At 35.7% G+C, this 24,322-nt stretch overlaps 2 protein-coding genes across 2 annotated transcripts; one reads left to right on the plus strand and one right to left on the minus strand.

Moving 5' to 3' along the window:
- Positions 1-18: 18 nt before the first annotated feature.
- On the plus strand, positions 19-5,360 carry LOC147563798 (Nucleotidylyl transferase superfamily protein). Its single transcript, XM_086640709.1, has 12 exons — positions 19-1,074; positions 1,156-1,275; positions 1,457-1,642; positions 1,750-1,801; positions 1,897-1,962; positions 2,496-2,582; positions 2,667-2,759; positions 3,690-3,770; positions 3,885-3,956; positions 4,098-4,166; positions 4,251-4,361; positions 4,943-5,360. Exons 1-12 carry the CDS (start codon positions 839-841, stop codon positions 4,991-4,993), a joined length of 1,224 nt encoding a protein of 407 aa, XP_086496835.1. The 5' UTR covers positions 19-838; the 3' UTR covers positions 4,994-5,360.
- Positions 5,361-8,677: 3,317 nt separating this feature from the next.
- LOC147563799 (uncharacterized) lies at positions 8,678-23,001 on the minus strand. Its single transcript, XM_086640721.1, has 19 exons — positions 22,942-23,001; positions 20,288-20,729; positions 18,884-19,112; positions 18,174-18,312; positions 17,011-17,162; positions 15,996-16,079; positions 15,815-15,877; positions 15,041-15,172; positions 14,745-14,951; positions 14,316-14,435; positions 13,828-13,877; positions 11,996-12,158; positions 11,696-11,833; positions 10,875-10,997; positions 10,684-10,782; positions 10,430-10,519; positions 10,210-10,291; positions 9,226-9,356; positions 8,678-9,079 (listed from the first exon to the last, which is right to left on the minus strand). Exons 3-19 carry the CDS (start codon positions 19,016-19,018, stop codon positions 8,930-8,932), a joined length of 2,058 nt encoding a protein of 685 aa, XP_086496847.1. The 5' UTR covers positions 19,019-19,112; positions 20,288-20,729; positions 22,942-23,001; the 3' UTR covers positions 8,678-8,929.
- Positions 23,002-24,322: the final 1,321 nt, after the last annotated feature.

Below are 24,322 nucleotides of genomic sequence, written 5' to 3' on the forward strand. Positions count from 1 at the left end.
CCAGTTCCTTCTCAAAAGGTTTCAGTTGGTTCTGGGTTTTGGTGTGTTTTTTCTAGACTTTTTATTTATTGGAGGAGAAGGACACCCGCTAAGTGGACGCTTTCATCGGTTAAGGGGAAAGTGCTTACACATTGGATTGAGTGGGACGGTTATCTCAAGGAGTTCAAAATTAAGAGCATATGTCCACCACCCTCTTAAGCCCATGAGAACGTGCGATTGAGTTTCGGTGGAAAACCTAAACCCTAGATCTGGTTTAGGTCCCCAAACCAGATCTAGGGCTTAGGGAAGGCTTCCCTAAACCTTAGTGGAGAGATAGATATTTATTTTTAAAGTTGAAGGTCGCTGACCGGTCGCCCGAATTTTTGGTCGGTCGACGATCTATCGGAGAAGGTAATGATGTGGCGTGATGGATGATGTGACAGAGAGAGGTGATGAGATGGAGGAGAGAGAGTAACGGACATTTAACGGTAACAGGAAAAAGGAGGTCATCTGAGTTTTTTTGATAAAGTAGGGGACTTCGCGGGAAGTTGATCACAAAGTAGGGCCCTTTCGGAAAATAACCTATTTTCTTTTTATGTTTAGGTCGCGAGGAAAAACTCCGTCCTTCCATATAAAGAAGGTTGGTCTTTGTATAACATCCGCTTATTAGTCGCGGGTCAAGTTAAAGTCCTGCTTGTCAACCCGCAAGACCAGGTCCGGCTTAACCGACTCACTCAAAAAATGGGTCCAAACCCAAACTACAAATTGGATCGAAATTCTAGGGTTTTTACTCACAATTCTGCTGCAGCTTCTACTCCGTCTCGTTCTCCAGTTGAAGAACAAACAATCTCCGTCATCCATGGATTCAAAAACAGACAATTCGAATACAAATGTTAATAAAGATGAAGTTGAAGAAGAGCAGGTAGTGAATCCATGGGAAGTAGCAGGTAAAGATGGAGGCAAAATCGATTATGATAAACTTATAGATAAGTTTGGTTGTCAAAGACTTAATTCAAACTTAATTAAACGAGTTGAAGATCTAACTGGTCGTTCTCCTCATGTTTTTCTTCGTCGTGGAGTTTTCTTTGCTCATCGGTAACTTAATTTTCCTCTTAATCTGTTGTTTTATCTAACAAATTTACTGTAATGTTAACCATTTTTTTCTTAAATTTGTAGGGATTTTAATGAGATTTTGGATGCGTATGAGAAAAAAGAGAAATTTTATTTGTATACAGGGAGAGGACCTTCATCTGAATCTCTGCATTTAGGGCATCTTATCCCTTTCATGTTCACAAAGTAATATTCTTATTCTCAGATTTATTTTCTTTGGTTTGAAACATAATCTTGAAATCTTAGGTTAAATTTTGCATCTAAATTGGCTCATATCTCATTTTTATGGAATTCGTTATTATCTATTTTGAACGAAAAATTATTCGCATTCATTTTTACCTTGTGGGTTTTCGCTTTTCCTCTGTAGATATTTGCAGGACGCTTTTAGAGTCCCCCTTGTCATACAACTAACTGACGACGAAAAGTTTTTGTGGAAGGACCTTCCTTTGGAAGAAACCAGAAGGCTTGCTCGTGAAAATGCAAAAGATATTATTGCATGTGGCTTTGACATTACTAGAACATTTATTTTCTCAGATTTTGATTATGTTGGCGGGTAAGTATAGTTTATGTAAAATGGTTGTTTTTCAATTGTAGAGAGAAAGAGCCAAGAATAGTTCAATAGTCCTATATCCTCTTATATTTTGTAGCTTTCCTTTTCAGTGCCTTCTACCGAAACATGATGAGAGTTGCGAACCGTGTCACAGTCAACCAGGTGATTGTTAACTACGAATTTTTTAAATCGAAGGCTTGAATATCCCTCTTTTGTAAAAGCGCGTTTTACTGAATTTCTTGAGTTACCAAACCCAGGTTGTTGGAATATTTGGTTTCACTCCTGAAGATCATATTGGCAAGATTGGTTTTCCACCTGTCCAGGTATAATCATGGTGTCAGATACACCTTCATTCTTTTCTTGAACTTTTCCCATAATTATGCATCATCCTTTTGACCAGTGGTCTCCAGTAATTACTTGAAGTTTATCTAATTTTGTTTTGTTTTTAAATATGTAAATATAATCAAGATTATAGTTTCTATAATTGTACCTCAGGGTTCTATAGTTATGTTGGGTGTTTTATGATTTTTATCTAGTTCTTGAGACATTGAGACAAGTTCTTAAGTATTCTAGAGAAACCATAATCGGCATTCTGGAGACTCTGTAAGCTAAACAGCTTGTTTAACGTTTGAACCTTCGAAACATAAACTTCATAATACAATCGAACATCTGTGTGGTGCATTTGTAGCATTAGTAAATTTGGAAAAAGGGGCGTGTAAGAGGTTTTTATCTAGGAATTATAACGTTCAATTTCGTAATTTCCTTATTTTCCTTTACCCGTTAGCCGTTGGGTTTCCTATGCTATCATTGTTACCCTTTGAAGCCTAAATCCTAGTTTACATCTTTTTCTTTGCAGGCAGCTCCATCCTTCCCCAGTTCATTTCCCCACCTGTTCCCTGACGAAAGTAATTTGCGGTGCTTGATACCCTGTGCAATTGACCAGGTTATCATTCTTTGTAACTTAACTTTAAATTTCTTTGACTAATTCTATTGGTTGCCCCTGATAACTTTTCTACTGTTGATTCAGGATCCTTATTTCAGAATGACACGAGATGTTGCTCCGAAGATAGGATATCAGAAGCCTGCACTGATCGAGTCTTCCTTCTTCCCTGCTCTTCAGGTATTCTATTGTAAATGCTTCAACAATGGCGGGGCTGTAGTAAGGCGCCGATAATGGTGGTCTATGCATATGATTCCTAAAGTTTCAACCACTGATTAGTTTTCTAGTGCTCTTGTAGATGACTATTGCCCTGTTGATCTTTTCCTCCTATTTTCTTTATAATCATTTTTGTCATACACTCATACTATGATGCTCAGTTCTTGCAATAACGGATTTCAAGCTTTTGTTTGTAAAATAATTCGTTATGTTTCTCACACCATAGTATCTTGCGGGAAACCAGACCACAGAAGTTGTTTATCGTGCGTAAAGTGTTCTTATCTACATTCACTGTGGGTGGGACCTGTGATTCAAGTTGTTTTTGTATTAATTTCGATTTAGTGCGAACTTTGGATAAGACACTAAGATTGCACAATGGGTAGAGCATCATCGAAATATAATAAAGCATCAGTTGTATTCGAAAGGACTGAGATCTATTCGCTGTTTAGTTTTTAGGCTTTAGCGAGATTGAACTTAAAAAGGCGTTTTGTTGTCTGTTAGCCGTGGTTTACGGAAGATATAGCTGCTTGGCTTGGTTAATTGGGATTCTATGAAATTCATTGATGGAGCTTATGTGTATTTTTCTATCTTAGTGCTTTCCCATTAAAAATGTCATGCTTTTGTTTAAAGATGTTTTCTTTCTAGTCTACCTTTTTCTAATGTTTCTTTCTTCGACTTGTTTTTTGTTCAAAAAGATTTTGCAGATACAAGGTTTTGTTGAAGTAGATGTAGTTGTACAAAATAATAATATGCACATAGATGTAGCTGCTTACTTTATTCGCTTAGCATAACTGAAGTACTTATTGAATATCACTTTTCACATACAGCATAATTTTGAACTCCTATTTCATAGCTTTCTCTTTCTTTCTTCTTAGTTCTTTTTATTATTGGCAGGGCGAGACTGGAAAAATGTCTGCTAGTGATCCTAACTCTGCGATATATGTAACAGATTCTGGGAAAGACATTAAAAACAAGGTCTGTTACCAAAATTCATACGCAGATACACAATTTCCCATTTGGGTATATAGTATATATATGTATATGTCGTGATATAAGACTACTCATAGTGAGGTATGCCACATTTTGCAGGTAAATAGGTTTGCCTTCTCTGGTGGACAGGATTCTATTGAGAATCATAGGAAATATGGAGCAAATTTAGAGGTATCTATGCTCCGACTATCATTTTCGCTCAAATAGGAAAAAAGTTCTTTTCTTCTGCTTTTATTGTTGAGAAACGAGTAATGTCCGGGCTCTAAATTGGGACTTTGTGATTAATATTTTCCTTCTTCCTATGTGTTTCAGGTAGATATACCGATAAAATACCTTGGGTTTTTCCTAGAAGACGATGCAGAGCTAGAACATATAAGAACGGTGAGATGGGCACTGTACTATTACCATAAGTCTCATCCACTGACATTTATATATTTTGCTCATGCTTAAACCTGAAATTTTCAGGAATATGGATCTGGAAGAATGCTGACAGGTGAGGTCAAAAAGCGACTTATTGAAGTTTTAACAGAAGTGGTTGAAAGGCATCGTACTGCCCGTGCAGCTGTGACTGATGAGGTAAGCACCTTTTTAATCTTGATTATATGGGTTAATACATCTAATATAAAAATTAATCCTCTACTATTCTGAATCTTCATTGTTTGACTGGACCAATTTTAACTCCAGTATTTCAGAACAAATGTGTCTATCTTGGTCATTAAACACGACTAGTGTTTATTTTTTTTTTCTGAAAATTGCGCTAGAAAACTACATTTCTTAGTTAGAGAACTTGAGCAGAGACATTTTAGACCTTGTATGTCCACATGACAGTAACTTGAAAAATCTGAACCCATGCCTAAGAGGTAAGAATAGATGGAGCAAAACTAAGGTTTTGTTGTTTGAGTAATCGGATTAGGGCTGGTCTGACTGATGTTTCGTTCAATTCGTAAAATCAGAGTTTTTTTTCAAATATGACTTGCTTTGGTAGTTTCTAGTGTTCTAAATATATTGTAGACCTAAAATATCGACACCCTATTAACTGTTCCATTTCTGACCTAACATGCCAGTAGAAGTATTGTACTCCAACCATTTTCGATGATATCTGGTTGTAGAACTCAGAGATGATTGCACTCATACCCATCTTTTCATCTTTTTTTCAGATGGTCGACGCTTTCATGGCTGTAAGACCCTTGCCCAATATGTTCGACTAAACCAAAAACAAAGTGGGGACTCTTTTTTGTTGACAAAGATATGGACATGGAGCTGAACTTCTATCTCTCAAGTGTTTTTTGTTCTGCTCAGAGCAGTCGTGAACCCGCATGAAAGAAATTGAGGAAAACGGGAAGATTTCAGTTGACAAATATAATAGTTGCTAAATATAATAGTTGTTAGTGTAATGGATCTTGCACTGTTAGAAATAGGTTTGTTATTTATATTTTTCTAAACGATATGCGATCTTTTGGTGACAACAAGATTTCATAGAAATAGCTAAACGTTGGTCTTCTGTCTAGGTTTTCCAAACCTTTTTGCATTCAAACTATGAAGCTGGGGTCTAAAATATCTTTTTTGACAAAGAAATTTGGAGTAGAGAATCTTTTTACTTTAGTTCCAGGAAAAGGAATAATGATCAATCAACTCCGATGATCTCAGAGATATTGAACAGTCATCGACTTCATATATTTAATGGCCAAATACTTCGCTTTATTTTTGTTGTTCAGGATACATACAGCAATACATCATACGTGGGCCACCTCTAGGTGCTACATTGGTTGGATCGTAACGTGTGTATCTCACAACAGAGATCAAGCTTGAATCTTATTGTGTCCGAATTTAATTAAAGAATGAGGGTCAAGAAAAAAAAACCTTACATCTTCCACCAACTGTAACAGTCTACAGCATAAAAGATCTCTTTTTCATGGACATGGTATGCCAAATATGGAACCCACAATGTAAGGAAAGAGTACCAGCGACCGAGTAAAACATAAGACAAAGCATGTCACCACAGTTAGCGCATTTCCGAGCTCAACAAGCCTCGGAAGAAGCTTGTCGAGGAACCAGAGTCCTACACGGCTTCTCATCTGAAACAATATAACAAGGCCAACAGCTTTGGGGAAGGATTTTTGAGCCAGGGGTCCAAAAAGTGGGGGGTAAACCCAAAAAAAATCCACTCTTGCCCAAAAATTAGTTGCAGGTCCAAATGTCAGATTTTTTTTTTTATTCCCCTCTTGCCCTTGGACGGGACATGCTGACGTTTCCCTGAAAAAAAAAAATGTCTGGTAAATAAAATAATTTACCAGTATACGAAAAATTCAAAGTTTCAAAATTTTTTGAAAATTTGAAAACGAAATTTCAAATTCCCGCCCAGCAAACCATCTCTTCCCGGTAAATAAAATAATTTCCCTTACACAAAAAATTCCAATTTTCAAACGAAATCTTTTTTTCGAAATTTTCAAATTTTTAAACGAAATTTCAAATTCCCGGCCAAAATATCAAATTTTTTTGAAAATTTTAAATTCCCGGGCAAATTTTGAAATTTTTAAATTCCCGCCCAGCAAAAGTGTCTAGTACAGAAAAAAATTTCCAGTAAATAAAATAATTTCCCAATCTCAAATTTTTTTTTCGAAGTTTTTAAATTTTCAAACGAAATTTCAAATTCCCGCCCAAATTTTTTTTACGAAATTTCAAATTCCCGCCCAAAATTTCAAAATTTTTTGAAAATTTTAAATTTCCGGGCAAATTTTGAAAATTTTAAATTCCCGCCCAGCAAAAGTGTCTAGTGCAGAAAAAAATTTCCAGTAAATAAAATAATTTCCCGGTCACAAATTTTTTTTTTCGAAGTTTTGAAATTTTCAAACGAAATTTCAAATTCCCGCCCAAATTTTTTTACCAGTAAATAAAATAATTTTCAGAAAAAAAAATCGTTTTCCGAGAATTTTCGATGGCATGAACGGTAAATACTTTATTTTCTAAGGGCCCTTTACGTAATTTTGACCCCCAAACTGACACATTGGACCTCCCTTTCATTTTTAGGCAACTTTGGGTGAAATTTTCATTTTGGCCCCCTTTTTGGACCAATGGCTCAATCCCCCTTTGGGGAAACTAAAAAGTTTTTCGGAGCAAAAAGTTTTTCGGAGCACAAAATTTTAAATGAACGTAAAGACTGTTGTCAAATTTTCTGGAGATTTCATTTTTCTTCATCTCCAATTTTTTTTTCATCTCCAATTTTTCGACTAAAAATTCCGGCCACCACCTCCACTCTTTGCTCTCTCTCTAGTATGTCTTTGGGGAAATTTCTTCTTCCCCATCCCCGTTTTCCACCATCAATTTCGATCACCACCTCCATTTTCTTAATCTTGGATCTCTCTCATCTCTCTAGAATCTCTTCCTCGGTCTTGTAATTGATTCCCAGCTGAACCCCATGTTTTAGCCGTCCTGGAACACCCTTCCCTGGTTTTAGTCGAACTGGAACCCTATTTTTCACTCATGGATCCTGGCTGAAACCACATGGATCTTTGTCCGAGAAAGATCCTAGAGAGGAAATCCGAGAGACAGAGACCCAACAAAGAGAGAAAGATCTAACAGAAAGAAAGAGATGCAAGAGAAAGGGGTGGTCACCGGTGGGCAGAGAGGAGAGAGGTGGAAAAAAATATTCAAGGGAAACAAAAAGGAAACAAGAAATTTAGGTTGTGTTTGATATCAGAGAAATAATTTTAAGGAAATAAAAGTCTTCCACGGAGTTTATTCCACGGAATTTATTCCGTGGAAATAAGAGTTCTTTCGCGTGTTAGTCATTTATTATTTCGTAGAATTACAAACTTAATTTGTTATTTGGCTGACAACTAACTTCTACGAATATAATATTCAACTAAGAGTTTTTATTTACTCTTTATGTAGTCAAAATACATTTTTTAATTTTATGTTGCCAAAATTACATTTTCATCCTTATGTTGCCTAAATAACATTTTTATCCTTATGTTTTCAAAATTATATTTTTATCCCTATGTTGTAAAATTATTTAACTTTGTGTCACTTTGCTAATATAAGTGTAAGAATGTCAAGCTGTGAATAAAACAAGATAAAAAAATGTAAATTTGACAACGTCTGGATAAAAAAGAGATTTTACTAATATAAAAGGGTAAAATTGTCATTTTAATGTAAAAACGTAGACATGCTATTTTTACAAGATAAAGGTAAGAATGTCATTCGGACCAGATTAGGGTAAAAATGTCATTTTGATATATATGAGGGTAAAAATGTCATTTTGACAACAATGTAATTTGATATTATAAAAGGGTAAAAATATAATTTTGGCTATATAAAGCCAAAATGCCATCTTGACAACTTTGTAAACATATCATTTTCTAAGAATGATAAAAATGTCATTTGCCCAATGTATAAGTAAAAATTTATTTTGCTAAGTTTTACGGGCAAAAATGTCACTTTGAACATATATGGAGATAAATATTAAGTTTTAAGTATCCGAATATATAAAAATATTTTTATTTTGATTTTCCACGGAAACTAATTCTTAGAGGGGGGCAAGGAATTAAAAGTGGACTATTTCATGGAAATAGATTCTCTAAGGAATTAAAGCCATGAAATTATACTTCGTATCAAACGGTGGAAATACCTATTTTCTTAGAAATTCTTTTGTTTCCATGGAAATAGGAGATATCAAACACACCCTTAAGGGAAACAAAAAGCAATCAAGAAATTTAAGGGAAACAAAAAGGAAACAAGAAATTTTGTCTAAAATTTTTGAACCAAAATTTTGTACACAGAGAAGATTTTCTTGTTTCCCCAAAACGGTGGCCTAGAAATAAGATACCTAAATGATAACAATATTAGAAATCTGCAAGAAACATTCAACTCAATGATGCGCCAGAGAGAGCTTATACCTAATTCTGTAGTCAACTTATTAAACCAAGTATACTCTGTATACATGATAATCCTATCAATTCTCCAATCTTTCACCACTAGATAAAAGTAATTAATCTAATTCTACATAAGCCAATAATATCACAATCTAATTCTACAATGTGTCTGTGCCTCTTAGCCGTTCCGGGCATAAACCCCTGATTCTGACTTTATCTGATGGGGAGAGAGCTTTAAGTAAGGGAATTTCCTTTGAATTATGAAACAATGTATCACCGTCTACGGACCAAATTTTGTTTGTGACCATGATGGGGTTTGCTGTCGCTCTTAATCCTATCAGCATACATGGGTAGGCGAACAATCTCCCCTATATCATCTAAAACCACATCCTCCGTGATATTGTCCTTTATGCTCCTCATCACCTGTTCTTGACCAAGTAAAGATGAAATGTAAGGCCAGTTCCTCTTCGAACATTCTTAAAAATGTACTTCAGGATATATATATATATATATATATATATATATATATAGAGAGAGAGAGAGAGAGAGAGAGAGAGAGAGAGGACGACCTTCCTGTAGGTATTGATATCATTTGGAGTTGACTTGTCTGCCCTGATCCGCATGCATACCCAGACATGTTCTTCGGAATCCCAGGAACACTCAACGATCTTTCCCGAGTACTCTGATGGATCTTCGATATCTGTGAATTGGGTTACTTGGCTATAAGATGAGATTTTGGTGCCCAAATGGACAAAAAGCATTCTTCAAAGAAAACACTAAAAAAAATTGAGTTGCCTTGGACATAAATGTTCTAAATGATGTTACACAAACAGAATCCAACTCTTTGGTTAATGTCCTTGTGTACAACTCCAAAAGGTCGAACCAAAGAACTTCATCATTAAAGATGATGAACCTAATAATTACGACAAGAAGATGTCTGTGTACTGCAAGTCCACATAGCGGGATTTTTGGTTAGTCATATCCGAGACTTTGTACCAGTATGGATTACGAGTACCCGTACGGCAAATGACCTAGTACTTATAATGACTTATTATGCTTATCCGAGACTTCACTGGTGTATGGCGACAAACCGAAAGTCTGTCTTTTACTGTGGTCGTAAAAGTGCATCATTAACACAAAAAGTGCTTTGGGCAATGACCGAAACTCGTGACAATTTGCACCAAATGTTCATCCAAAATAGGTTCATGAAAAGAATCAGATCACTTCTAATAGATACTATTTGCATCTTAGCCTCTTAAGGTGAGATAGAGTTCCAATGCAGAAAAGGCGTAAAAAGAAGTCGGATGAAATTTCATGCTCAGGAACATCTCTTTAAGGAATTTTACCTCTTTGGTAAAACTTTTAAATTCCACGACAAAAAGATCTTAAAGATGTCTCACCTAAGGTGGACGGAACTATATGAATGCATATGCTGATGAAAAAAATATGTAGTTATAACTTATAAGAGGGAAGTTGCAAGCTAATTTCCTATTGTGTTCCAATAATAGAAGGTATAAATTATAAATGAGAGAGGGATGAAATATGTATTCTACCATTAAACACGACACGATTCCCATCCATCAGTTTCTTCTTCCCACGCTCATAAAGAAACAACAATTGACGATCATCAATCACCTACGGCAACATGCACCACTTACATTTAGCAAGTACAAGTCTACAAGAGGGGTGAAATGTAAAACTATAGAAACATGGAATAGAAGTTCCTAAAACTTATAAAGATGGGCAATTTTAATGAGCGATTAATGGTATAACCTCAAACAGAAAATCAACTGAGTTCATTTCAGGATATTTCCACTTCAGAAGACCTTCATGGGTGCGAGGCACATAAGGATCGTCCCAACCCTGAAAACAGGCATCAGTACTAATTATATATTGTCATAACACTGTATCTGTACCAAAAGGAGGAAGGACTGAACTTTTCGGATACAAATAATCAGTCGCTTATAAAATTGATGTAACGTATTTTTCAGAAAACCTCATGACACACTTTATCTCATATCGAGTACCTGAAATATAAGACCATCTGCTGCATGTGAAAGCCTCGGAATGAATTCCTTTAACAGCTTGGTAATTGTAGATAGCAACCAGAAGTCCTTTCTTCTCACCTGATCAACTCAAAGTACATCAAAAGACCAATTGACTGGAAAAGTCTAAAACACATCAACAATTTAAATCAGTAATATTCTTTCTTGCATACTCTGAATGGCTCCATGTCATATCTGTAATAAGGATTTCTGCTTTGATAGATATACTGGCGTTCATGATTTCGAGGTTCAATCACTTCTTTTTCCAGCATCTTCCACCTTTCACAGAAAGGCCTCTGCATCAATTATAATTAGTTCTGTTAATTGCATAGCCTATATAATGCAAGTCATATACTACACACGAAAAAGTAATTACATGATATCCGCCAGAGCAAAAAAGAAGTGCAAAAAATATACCAAACATAAACAAGCATCGAAGTAAATTTCTCGAGACGTGCCGTCAAGGGGCATGGGAATCCCCAGCTACTTCCAGGTTCATACTTTAACACCAAAGTACCAAACAGAGTATACATATACACAGTTAACATGGTCAATGAACAAAGGAGAAGGATTGTCAAGGTATTCAAGATTTTGTGTAATGTTTGAGAATTTGGTGTGTGAAAATATGATACCAAGCTTTCCATGTCGACCATCGAGTGGAAATGCAATCCACGTTAGACAGTTTTCACATCATCACATGTTGCACAGAACAGTCAGATGGGGGCTCGTCCTTGGCTAAACGGTGTTCATTACTACTGAACCCTCTGGCACATTGTTAGAAACTCAAATAATGCAATGCTATTGTTTATGAAGTCTTACGTTCAAAACACTGCCAAATTGCACTATCAAGTACACTTAATGCAAGTGAAGCCTCACAAACAATACAATAAACACCCATTCTGCTCCTGTTTACTTCAGCATCACAAATTAATAAAACTGAGAAGACAGATAACCATTATGAAAGACACTTTTTAAACAGAGTTACGTATCCAACCTCTCTAATAGATACACCATTGATTGCCATTAGATCGTAAATCAGGTATCTTCTCTCTTGCTTATTGGAATCTGGTAAGGTGTCGATCACCATCTCACCATCAAGCAGCGTTAAGTTGTGAGTATCTTTAGCCAGACCCTTACGAGTGAAAGAAAATCACTGATCAGAATAAAGATGGAGCACTTGGAACTTGGAAACCATAAAAGTTAAAAATAAATAAATAAATAAATAATAATAATAATAATAAAGTAAATTAGTAATAATCTGAAAGACTGAAAGCAGAAATACATGCATACAGACCTCGGTGGGTTGTTTTAATGGGAACCTCATCTGGACTCTTCGGAAACAAAAATTTCTATCTATCAAGTAACACCCATCACCAGTTATAAGCATCATATATCGTGTACCATCAGCTTTCCATGTAGCATAGTAGTAGCGCTGCCTCAGCAGTTGTAAGTTTTCTCTGCATTGTACATGATTAAGGCCATTATTAGTTGAAAGTTATATGAAGTCAAAGCTTTTGAAGTACCAAGCAGAGAAGATATTATGTAATTCAAGCAATATATATGCTTCTAGCAATGGGAATTTAGGGCCGTGTGGTGGGGGTGCGGGCTGTGAGCCCGCACAGAGCCCCTCACCACAAGGGGTCTATTTTTTATTTTCTTTTGTTACAATCTCGGGTCTGCTACACATGACTAATAATAAACGCTTGAGAAGTAGACAATAGAGTATTAAGAGCTTAGTTGGTAGGTATTACTTTTTTGTTAAACATCCATGCATTTTAGGTCAATTTTTGTTAAACATCCATGCATGTTAGGTCAAGTTTTTAAATGTCCACTCTACCCATATTTTTTTTGTTTAATTTTACTACTCTCATTTGCATAACAATTAATACATTAAGATCTCCTAAATCACATATCTTCTCTATTTGCAAACCCATCTTTTTCACACAAATCTCTATCTTTGTTGAGAAATACCTCTATCTCCCTCTTTTTCTTTTTCCTCTTTCCGTTTTTCAATCTCTCTTTTTTGCAGTCCCCTCTCTTCTCTTACAAATCTCGCTATCTAATTCATGGTTCTTTATCAAATCTATTTTTATAGACCTTAATTTGGATCGTGTGAGAAGATATTGTTGAAATCCTAATTCCAAATAAAAGCCTATACAGCACAGGGAAGTATTATTTGAGATAATAATAAGTCGGTGATAAAAAAAACGTCATTCGTTTGAACTTAGATTCATCAATGATTAAATATAATTTTTAACTCACAAATCATTTCAAATGTGTTTTCATTAATTCGCATGTAAATTTTGTTTTACTTAGCATATTTCAGTACAGAAGGGCCTCAGTTGGAATTTGGCACTGGGTCCCGAAATTGTCAGCCACGACCCTAAATGGGCATCATGATGTTCACATTTCATCTAATAAAGCTATGAACCCGGTATTCACGTCTGATTCTTGCATTTGATTTGATATATTTATATCATGAACTTATCTTCTCAATTTTACGTCATACGTAAGTAAACTTCCTTGTTAGTTTCTAACAAATGTCTTAAGTTGATAATTTTTCTCAATTTATTATACTTTGTTTCGTTCAAAACTCAAATGCAGGCGTGTACGATAACCTTCGTTTTTAATGGGTCAATAAATGCTCCTCAAATACTAACTCTATAAGACATCGAACAGATAAAAAGAAAACATTAAGAACTGGTAAATAGTGTTGCCTTCAGCCGAGGAATCCTTAAGCCACCTTTGGGGCCAGGAAAATTGGTGTTGGGGCAATTTCCCTTTTTCAGTACTAGTTGCTGTGATTAGTGTGACATAGCAGAAGAGCTCTTTTTTATGCACTTCTGGAACAGGTTTGTACTTTATTTGATTCTTAAAGTTTTCTTCAAAGCTCAAATTTATCAATGAAGTTAGTATACTTTGTCTGCTGGGTACCTCTTGTCTTCTGACTTAAAACTACATAAAGACATATACTTCTCCTTAAAGATATCGATGCACGAGAAAAGCATATATATAAACATTTCGTGGAGAATCATGAATGAAGAACTAGCAACAACGTTAATGAGTTTGTTGGTATAGCAATCACATCTTAGATTTTTATGTCTTAAATAAGAGAGGGAATTAAACCTGTTGAGGGAAACGGGGTGCGATCCTGGAAACTGAGAAGTTCCTCTTGCCTGTTCAGCAAGAACGTAAAACATAATTAAAATTTGAATTAGAAATAGTTGAAGCATATAAGAGATCCAGAGATCCGACTAATAATCATATCAGTATCTGATAACTAAGACAAAGCACATAGTATCTCCTCTAAAGCCAAAAAAAACGAACAACGTCAGAAGTTCCAAAATTAAATAAAATGTGCATGTACATAATGAAATTAAAACCAGCATAGAACGACTAGTAGTTAATTCTATGATGTTCAAAAGAAAAAAAAAAATGTTATCCGTTTATTCATTCAATACAATTATAAAAAACTGTTGAATATACACAAAAGGGCAAGACAGATAGAAATATACAATTGAAAGCAGTTAAGAGTGTAAGTTCTATGTAATCTATAGTGACAAAATGAACTATATCGAATAGGTAAAAGACAGAAGAGAAAGATCAGTGCGTACCCCTATTCCTAACTTTAGTGTATGATAGCAGAAGTTTCGCATTACATCTTGTTGTTCAGGAGGTATCGCATCCCCCAAAACGTCATCATTTGTCATTACTTCGTTTTGCACATGGTTGTCCTGCAAACAAGGTAACAGAATCACTAATATTAGAACTTCAGTACTTCAGAGCTCAAAAGGCATGTCAAACACTGGGCTGAAGCTGCCAGCTTCCGCCCCACTTTTTTCAGATACCCAGGAAAAAAGAAAGCCCAATCCTCCTAACTGCAGACATCATCTAGTTGAATCATATCATGTGATTTGAGCAAAAAGAGACCAAGATCATAATCATATATGCTACCAATAGTATAGTTGACATGGTGTTTTGTACTATATGTTCAAAGCACAATGGCATAACTAACAAAGATATATTTGGATTAGAGTGCATACTTCCAAAGGAGCTTGCTTAATACCATCATCATCCTCATCCGGCACAGCTTCACCATTGAGATCAAGATCAGAAGATCTTTTCCACTCTGGTGTGGAAGGGCAAACCACATTCTCATGCTTCCTTTCATGATAAAATGTGTATAATGCATCAATATAATCTTGTTTATAGATCCCTGGAGGCCGCGCATCAGAGAACATTTGTATTGCCTGCCCAAACACAACCGCCACAAAAATTTATGAATATATGGCACAAGAAGAGAATCATAGAGTAACCACAGAAAAATACACATGCTCACCTCGGAAACAGAAAGAGACTGTGATCGCATAAGGAAATGAACAATCATAAAACCTGTTCGATTATGCCCATGAGTGCAATGCACAAGAATATACTTCTTTGACTGCTTCTGGCGAGAATAGAACTGCAAAACCTGAAACCAACCTCAAATATCAGTACTCATAATCAATCAGGAACGCATGCTTGACAAACTGATTCACATAAATCTAAAAAATTTGAGCAGACCTTGTCAGTAAATTAATAGATCATTGGAACAATAAAGGTTCTAAAAGTCCTATTTTTTCAACACATGGGCAGAGTCATACAGAACGAATTTCATACATCAGCAGCGCCAAGTCTCAAAAGCACTTAGCATTAGCTCCAATTTTAAGTTTCATCATGAATTATAGCCCCCATAGTTGCTTAGTTGGAGGATTCAATAAGCAACCAACTACTTGTTCCTAAAACAGCAGCACATGCGAGACTCGTGACTCTGCAAGGTTTGCCATGTTACCTACGCTTGCTACGAAGTAAGCCGACAACAATGCACAATACTACACTCATTATCCACAGCAAGACGACTGCTCCATTTATGCTCTTTATTTTGAATCACATATCTAAATCCAGTTACCGAACTCTAGTAAATCACAAATATCAATAAACATTCCAGCCAAGATAATATACTTTCAAGTTAAAAAATGTCCATCTAGACAAATCAACAGTGCCACCACAAGGAAGTATAAGATGTCCTGTAAAGAAAATGCATGTGGAGCAAACAATATCAGCGGGAGCATACCTCGTAGAAGAAGGTATTGACAGACTCGTTATCAGGTACGGAATCCCTTCCCTTGCACGCAATCTAAGTTTTTGGAAGAAAAAAAAAAAGAAACTATGTAGATTAGAAGATCATTACAGTCCAACCACAATATTAGATAGCAAATCAGAAATGAATATTACAAAAGCAATCTAATTCTCACCTTAACATGCTTAATACCCTGTTTCTTCAAATCTGATGGTTGATAATAGCGGGTTGTGTTTGTCAGGTCAATAACTAAACCAAGCTGAGGAAAGAAGGTGAACGGGTACTATTAACAGACAATAGGATATTGAGTTTGTCAGGTTAATGACTAACCCAAGCTAGGGAAAGAAGACGAACAGGTACTATTAACAGACAATAGGATAATTACTTTCACAGCATTCTTATCAAGTGATATTATTCATAAATTAGAAAAAAAAAAAAACATGTGCAATTTGTCAACTCATACACCAACGTTTCCAATACATGGTTAAGCGTTGAGGCAGTTTGCTTGGTAAGACCTCGTTTAAGACTCAAAACCTAAGCACTAGTTTTCACACCTCAAAAAGTCCTTCATTTAGACCAACATGTAGAAAAACAACCAAGAATCAACAACCAAATTAAGAAAAGCAAGTAGAAGAACAATCTACCAATGCAATATTGAGTCATTAACATTATTATTTGAAGTGCCAAAATAATATTGAGGTCCGCATCAAGCAAAATTCATCTTATTAAACATAGCATGTGACTACATGAGTAGCTAACTATACTATGAATGGAGTTAGATAGCGTAGAAATGAAAACTAGAAAGTTTTAACAAATGGAAAAATGAACAGAAGGAGTGGATACGAAGTTGACAGATGAAGATAAGAACAGGGAGGTTTCCAACTTTCCATGTCATAAAAAGTTCATAACATTAGAAAATAACACCTCCTTTCCAGATTTAAGTATTTTTTTACACTTGTACGCATAGCACTATGACAAAGTTACATCCCTAAATAGTCAACAGTTTCTTGTCTCATATCTCACTCAAGAATTAGACATGCATATCATAACTACCAAAAAAGGGAATCAATCTGCTTTAATTACTTCTCCACCAATCAATCTGTGATTGATATGTTAACTTTCTGAATCAATAGAAATCAAGAAAAACGGAAATAACACTTTGATGAACAGTTTCAAGGTGGTAGACGTACTTCCCTTCCTATAACCCTTTGCTGATGAATAACCTGTTTCCAAGAGTATCTTTTACCAGGAAGTACACATTCATTAAAAGTTTCACCCAGAGGAACTTTAGACGGGATTAAGTACCCAATCGCTTGACCTGCTGCAGGGCAATCTAACCAACCTGAAATACGAATACTGATATGAGTAAATTCAAAGAAAGATGACGAAATGACATCATGATGTGACACAAAAATGTCACAGGGAGTTCTTTTAATGCCAAATAACAATGAAGCTCTTCAAGGGGCTCTTTAAGTAATCAGTAAACCCCAACCACTATTTAAGAACATAAGACACTGAAGGATCAGAAACACGTGAAACTCATTAAGAATGTCGAATTTAGAACGTAGGCAAGCTGCAGTCCTCTTAAAGGGTGTAATCAATTAGAGTAGATACACTCTAGATATAAAACAAGATGTCCTCGAGCCAAGGTAATCAAACAAATATTCCAAAATTGAAAATGTTGAAATGATTCAAATGAATAATAATAATAATAATAATAATAATAATAATAACAGCAAAAACAGCATCAATCATAGTAGCAGAAGTAATAATAATTTGATAATGAGGAGTAGGAGTGTAAACATTTGACAAGAAATATCATATGATTTAGTTAAACTATCAAAAAATGTAGTTTCGTTTTCTATGTTGTATTACCTATTTGGAAGAAGCAATTGCGATAACCTGGAAACGTATCCCATGTTTCCATCCATATCACGTGATTTTTTTCAAAAAGAAACTTACAACAACTCATAAATCCACACAAAATGTAAGTGTATTAATTAGCTGACCCCGGGGTTCTTGAGAACATTAATTATGGAAGCAAGTAGGAAGAAATTCTTTAACAACCATCAGCTTTAGCCATATCTAGCTACTAAAGATCCTTCTTTTAACAATGGATGCATTTAATTGTTGATTTAGACATATTCAATGCAATAATTGGTCCTAGAAGGCTAGAAGAAACTAAACATGATAAAGTAACGACATATCTAGATTTCAGATTCTATGACAGATAGCTGTCTCCACTGAATTGAACTATTAGCTGCAAGAAGTATCCTGCCTACCCCAAGTCAAAGATTAGATTCTGCATCTAAAATATAAAACATAGTTATACATTGTATAGGGCTACACGTACCGGCGGGTAGCTTGCTTTTGTCATAAAATCTTGTATTCCTAATCTGAACCACTGGATCTGCCCTTCGTGGTTGTACACTCCGCACGGGTCCCTCGTCTTGGTTTTCTCTTTTCAAACGCTGGCGCCTTTCTTCCCGCTCCTAAGAGATTGAAATCAACAGTCAACAAAAAACATATAACCATCAGCAATATAAACTATCCGCTCGTAAAATAAATAATATATATATCCTAACTTTTTGTCGCTTATCATCAATACAGGTCAATACCCACAACAGAACTTCAGAAAGTACAAAACAGTCAATCAGAGTGGTTGTTTTCTCGTGATGCAAATATATACCATTAGAAACAGGTAAGATGACAATTTGGTCACTGCCAAATGTGATTTTGTAATTTTTCATTTTGTCGTGAAAGTACGAAACGAAGCTGCTCCATTTCCCAGTATATCAAGAATCCCTTACACATTCGTGTACTTGTAGAATGTAAACATAATACATCGAATATTGTATTGGAATCTATAATATATTATAAATTGTTACACAATTGCATGAGATTTACAACAATAAAGGTAAAGAAAAAAATGAACTTTGCATAAATTTTCCAGTGAGACCATTTAAATGCTTGCAAGAGTGATAAGCAACAAAGAGGATGTAAAAATCTCTAAGAAACCAATTCAAATGTAAATATAAAAAGAGTTGTATGAATAAGTAGTACTCTGCGTAACAATTGAACTGAAGTCTCCGGTTCATCATGAATGGTTTCTTCTTCTTCTTCAACATGTGATCCGAAAATCTCTTCGTCGTCTTCTTCAGGCAATGGGGGGGCATTCAAATCCATCGAGATAATCATCCAACATCAACCAAACATTCACTGATCTAGACCCCCTCAACCACTAATACCCTAAAACGAATAACAACTTCAACAAGTATATCCAACTCATTACCTGATCAAGATTGATAAGATACTGTTAATTAACAAACTGGAAGCATAAAGCCCATCGAAATCCCAACAGACTATCAAAGCAATGTCTTTGTAGATAAGCGAAAAGTTCTGTGACATTCTGACACCCCTCTAGAACGTATGTCAAAACCAATGTTTAAAAAGTCGCATAAGATGTGCATCAAGGCGTAGGCCTCGAGGTAAAATATAGGTGTACCACATCAGAACTTACGCCTCGGTGTTGAAGTAACTTTCTTTGTTTCTCTTTAACTTCTAGAGGAAGTCAAAAGGGTAGAAAGTGACCGAAAGTATTCATATCCTTTAACTTTACTGTAAAAGAATATGTAGTACTACAGACAAATTCAATAAAATATACTATTAATAGAATAAGTTACTATATATTAAAATATATGAGATTGAAGCTACGCCTCTTTACCGCCTGGCGTTGTCAAAGAAAACTGCATTGAGGCGCCGCGTAAAAACGTTTTTTTAACATTACTCAAAAGCCCTACTTCAATACTTATAGAGGAGAAAGAAGAGATGTAGAGAGATAGACATATCAAGAAATAAATATATCGCAACACCTGAGGGGCTTACTTGGAAGGATGTTAATTGAACAGAAATTGACTAGTAACCTTGATTTTGGTTTCGCCTACTGCTAAACTTCGACTATGAAGTAAGGCTCTGTCTGTTCACCTAAAACTAAGCAGAATTGGGCATAAGCAATAAAACGATTTTGACATAGCACTTTATTCCTATGACAGGCAAAGATATTGATCAGAAAAAGAGGAAGACGAATACAAATTCCCACCCACTACAGAAAAAAACCTTTTCCCTTTACCAAACCAAAGAAAACTGCACAACCAAGACTAAATTACATAAATTTTGGTCTAGGAGAGACCAAAACAAATGCACAGAGTCTATAGTCATGTATAATTCATTGTAATTGCAAAAGGTTGTGACTTTATTGGGATACTAATACTAATAGACAGAGAAAAGAACGAAAACATAAAACCAGAACAAGAATCACTTATTTTCTGTAGAGAGCGGCATAAAAACCTACGTATCCAACTTTTACCCTAGAAATTGAATAGCAAATAAGTTCCAAATTACACAAAATTGAACTAATCAAACCTAACAAAATCGAATTTATCAACAGAGTCACTTATAGGTATGTACCTTCACCAACTTGAGACGAGCTACGGATTAAGTTCGAACGAGGGTTTTGCTGCTGCTCAACGGTATAGAGATTAGAGAGAGAGAAAGAAACCGAAAAAGAAGCTTACCAAGACCTGTAAACTGAATCTAATTCATAGGGTTTAACTTACTTTAGCATCAAAAGTGAAAGAGAAGAAAACCCCAAAATCAACTTTCTCTCTCTAAACCCAGTAGTGATTTTTTTTTTTTTGCTTTTCTGTGAAGTAAGGAAGGAGGAGCTATTTCGGTCTCGAGGGTTTCAACAGAATCTATATGGAGTATTAGGTTTTCTCTTTCTTCTTCTTGTTCTTTTTTTGAGTTTTCCGAAAAAACGTACTTACCTGTGCAATGTAACGTGAATTTCAGATGGCGTTTTGAACTTGTGCACGTGAATTTATTGGTTTGTCACGGACTCACGGAGTGGCTAAGAACTAGGGGTGGGAATCGGACGGGCGCGGACAGACTCGGGCTACAAAGTTCCGGGCTCGGGCGGATCGGGTTCGGATAAGCCGAGCCCGAAGTAGGGAGTCGGGCGGATCGGGCCGGACGAAATACGCCATCTAAGTGCCCGTAGCCCGTCCGAGCCCGGCTGCCCGAGCGGGTTCCAACGGGCTCGGGCCGGACGGGCTCGAGTTTTTTAGAATTAAAAATATTTAAAAAATAATTATTTAATAAAAGAACAATTATTAATTAAAATGCCAACCATTTTATACATGATTATCAGCAAAAGAGAAAACAAATTTGTTTTTAGAAAAGAAAACAGAGAAAGAAAATAGATTTGTTTTAAAAAAAAAAACAAAGATTTTGTTTTTGAAACAAATAGAAAAAAAAGGACAACAGCATTGAGGAATCTAGGGGTGTTCATTTACTATCCGAACCGACCAAACCAATCCGATCCAAACAGATTTGGCCGGTTTGGACACCGATCCAATGGTTATCCGGATTGGTTTGGATACTAAAATATGAAAACCGATTGGTTTGGTTCGGTCTATGGATTTGTTTGACGGATAACCGAAGAAACCGAACCAAACCATTTATTATTACTTTCTATATATTATATATGTGAGAATATATGATTCAATTGTTTATCATTTTTTTTCTCTTCCTCGAATGTTGATAAACTATGTCGAATTAATCACGTAAATGTAGACTTAAGGGTTTGTGAGATAATACTATTTTTTAGACGTTCTAAGTATAATTGTAGCTAGTTTTAAAGTTGAAAATTCGAAAGTTTGTTGTTGAAATTTTTTTCACTTTGGTTTGGTTATTTAACCGAACCAAACCGTTCATGCATAGTTTGGTTCGGTAACCGAACCAAATCATGAACGGATTGGTTCGGATTGAAATTTAGAATAACCGAACCCTTTGGATTGGACTATGGATAGGCTCAAAAAGTCGGTTATCCAACCGATGTTCACCCCTAGAGGAATCTAGGATCAATTTTAAGTGAGTTTTTGTATACCAAATTAAGATAATTCTTTTAGAAACATAATATATTTAAAATTGGTAAGTATTGGTTTAGTAACTAAGTTAATCACCAAAAATCATATTCAATACCCAAAATAAGAAATCTGTTTCTTATTAACATTCAACACAAAAAAACAAAAATCATTTTGAATTGAATCCTCATTTCTCCTTTTCAAAATCATTCATTGATCTTCAAATAGAGATAGAGAGGGAGAGAGTTGATGTTACACAAACAAAATACACAAAACCCATTTCGAAATCGAACTTCATTTCCCTTTTATACCTATCAAAAGCCTGTGAAAAAAATATTCACAGATCTCAAATCAGGGAAGAGAGAGAGAGAGAGAGTTGATCTTAGACCAAGACTTGTATAACCTCTTTCTCTAGTATGGGAAGAAGAATACCATCAAACTACTATTTCTTCGATAAATCCAACCACATTTAGATCAACCACATAAAAAATTTTTACAGCATTTAGATCAGATCTTTCTCCGATCTATTTGATCAGACAGATCAAAGATTTACATCTGTGATCTGTCTGATCAAACAGATCTGACTCGTTAGAGTCGAGATCTTTACAAACAACAACCATTAATGGATTATACAACCTTTAACATGAAAACAAAATACAAATGATTACATATAAACACAAATAATAACAACTAAAAATAATGGAGTACTATAAAGAAGATAATGGATATTTAGGTTTAGGGTTAGTATTTTTGTGGAAAAGGGAGAGAGAGAGGCGGAAAGAGAGAGAGGTGGAGACGGAAAGAGAGAGAGAGAGAGAGAGAGTGGCGGTAGTGTTTAGGTTTAGGGTTTACTCTGGAAAAAAAAGGGGTATTTATAGCTTGGTTGGATTTAATCCAACGGCTGAGATATTATTTAATCTCAGCCGTTGGATTAAATAGAAACACGCGGATCTGTTCGGGCTTGATGTCGGGCTACCTATCGGGCTCTTCTATCGGGCTCATCTATCGGGCTCTTATCGGGCTCGGGTGTCGGGCGGGATTATCGGGCCGGGACTCGGAATTGAGTCCCTGTCCGAGTCCCGGCCCAATAAGCCCGAGCCATCGGGCCGGGTATGCCCGGCTCGGGTAAGACTCGGACTGCGGGTCAAAACGGTCCGGGCCGGACCCCGGGTTCCCGGACCGTTTTCCCAGCCCTACTAAGAACCGTACATTTTTTTGAGGCATTTTTCGTATCGCTTTTACTTTTTTATATGTTTTTTTCTTGGACTAAAATGGCCACAAGGATGTTAATTTGTTAGATTGAAGTCCTTCAAACAAAAAAAAAGTTTAATAGATTGAAGTCTTTATGACATTCTCGATTCATCGACATTACTTTACAAAAAATCATCCAAGATCGAAATTTGAAACTAGGCAGTCGAAGAGTAAAAGGGAAAAATACTCAAAAAAACTACAAAATATAACGCATATTTCGGCTCAAAGTCCATTGTGCTCAACCTCAAATGTTCTGGAGTTGAAAATCGGGAGGCTTAAGCTAAATGTATAACAAAAATCATCCTAGGTACAGCAGTTTGAGTTGCATTCAGTAGTGACGGTAGGGTTCCACTACAAGTTCAACTCGAGTCCACTGAGTCGAACAAAAATGAATGCATGTGTTTGAGAGTGAACACTTTTTACTATTTATAGAATATATGGGGTGCTAATAACGAAGATACAGTAATAGTACTGTTGGAAGCGTCTTTAAAACTTCCCTTGACTCTACACTTAAGACAGTTGGTTTTGTTTTGTATTGTATTGTTACGTGTGAAAACATTTGGATGTGAAAATCATTTTTTGCTCCAGGAAAAAAAACTACAATTTTTCAACGAAAGTCTTTTTCTTTTGTTTGACACAACGTAAGAAAATTTGAGGGGAATTTCTAAGGGCGCCCAACATTATTGTTAGCATTTTTTTACACAAGATGGGGACGCCTAAGACAGTAACATTGGATGCCTTTATAAATTTTAAAAATTAATTCCTTAAACGTAGATGCACGGCAAAAACCCACTCTCGCTCATCTTCATCATCATCACTACAAACCATCAATCCTCCTAACAATCTAGGTACGATGGCTATCCAACTTTAGCTTCACCATTGAACTCTCAACCATTCAAACAATTCCCCTATTCTTATTTTGAAACTCTAACTACTATTAATTCTTTTGAACTCTTATAATACCGAAGGACGAAAGACATACTTCTCCATTATAAAAAAAAAGACTATGTGATCAAGCTTCAACAAATTCTCAGTTTCAACATCTTTTGATTTCCGGAAGAAACTGACGATTGGTATGAACTATCTTGAAAAAGGATCCAATCCGCCATTGGTCATGGATCAAATGACAAGTTTTCAGGAAGAAAAAATTAACGATGGTTACGAAATTGATGATTTCAAGAAGAACAGATTTTTGGTTCAAATGAATCGTGGGTTGTGACTTCATCGTTTTCTTCCTCGCATGAGAATTCTGTAATGAAGAAAAGGATAATCAAAGTCAACAAAAACAACTTTTAGGGAATATGGAAGCAATTCGAACCGGGACAGA

Source organism: Eschscholzia californica, unplaced genomic scaffold, assembly GCF_041429995.1.
Source record: "Eschscholzia californica isolate CP2 unplaced genomic scaffold, dmEscCali1.0.p SCAF_1, whole genome shotgun sequence".
In the NCBI taxonomy this organism is placed as follows: Eukaryota; Viridiplantae; Streptophyta; class Magnoliopsida; order Ranunculales; family Papaveraceae; genus Eschscholzia; species Eschscholzia californica.

Coding starts and splice junctions, on each gene's coding strand:
- LOC147563798 (XM_086640709.1), top strand. CDS start 839: ATGGATTCAAAAACAGACAATTCGAATACAAATGTTAATAAAGATGAA. Junction 1,963..2,495: donor TTGGTTTTCCACCTGTCCAG/GTATAATCATGG, acceptor TTTTCTTTGCAG/GCAGCTCCATCCTTCCCCAG. Junction 2,583..2,666: donor TACCCTGTGCAATTGACCAG/GTTATCATTCTT, acceptor CTGTTGATTCAG/GATCCTTATTTCAGAATGAC.
- LOC147563799 (XM_086640721.1), bottom strand. CDS start 19,018: ATGATTATCTCGATGGATTTGAATGCCCCCCCATTGCCTGAAGAAGAC. Junction 17,163..18,173: donor CAAAAGCAAGCTACCCGCCG/GTACGTGTAGCC, acceptor TTCGTATTTCAG/GTTGGTTAGATTGCCCTGCA. Junction 12,159..13,827: donor CACCCCGTTTCCCTCAACAG/GTTTAATTCCCT, acceptor TGTACAATGCAG/AGAAAACTTACAACTGCTGA.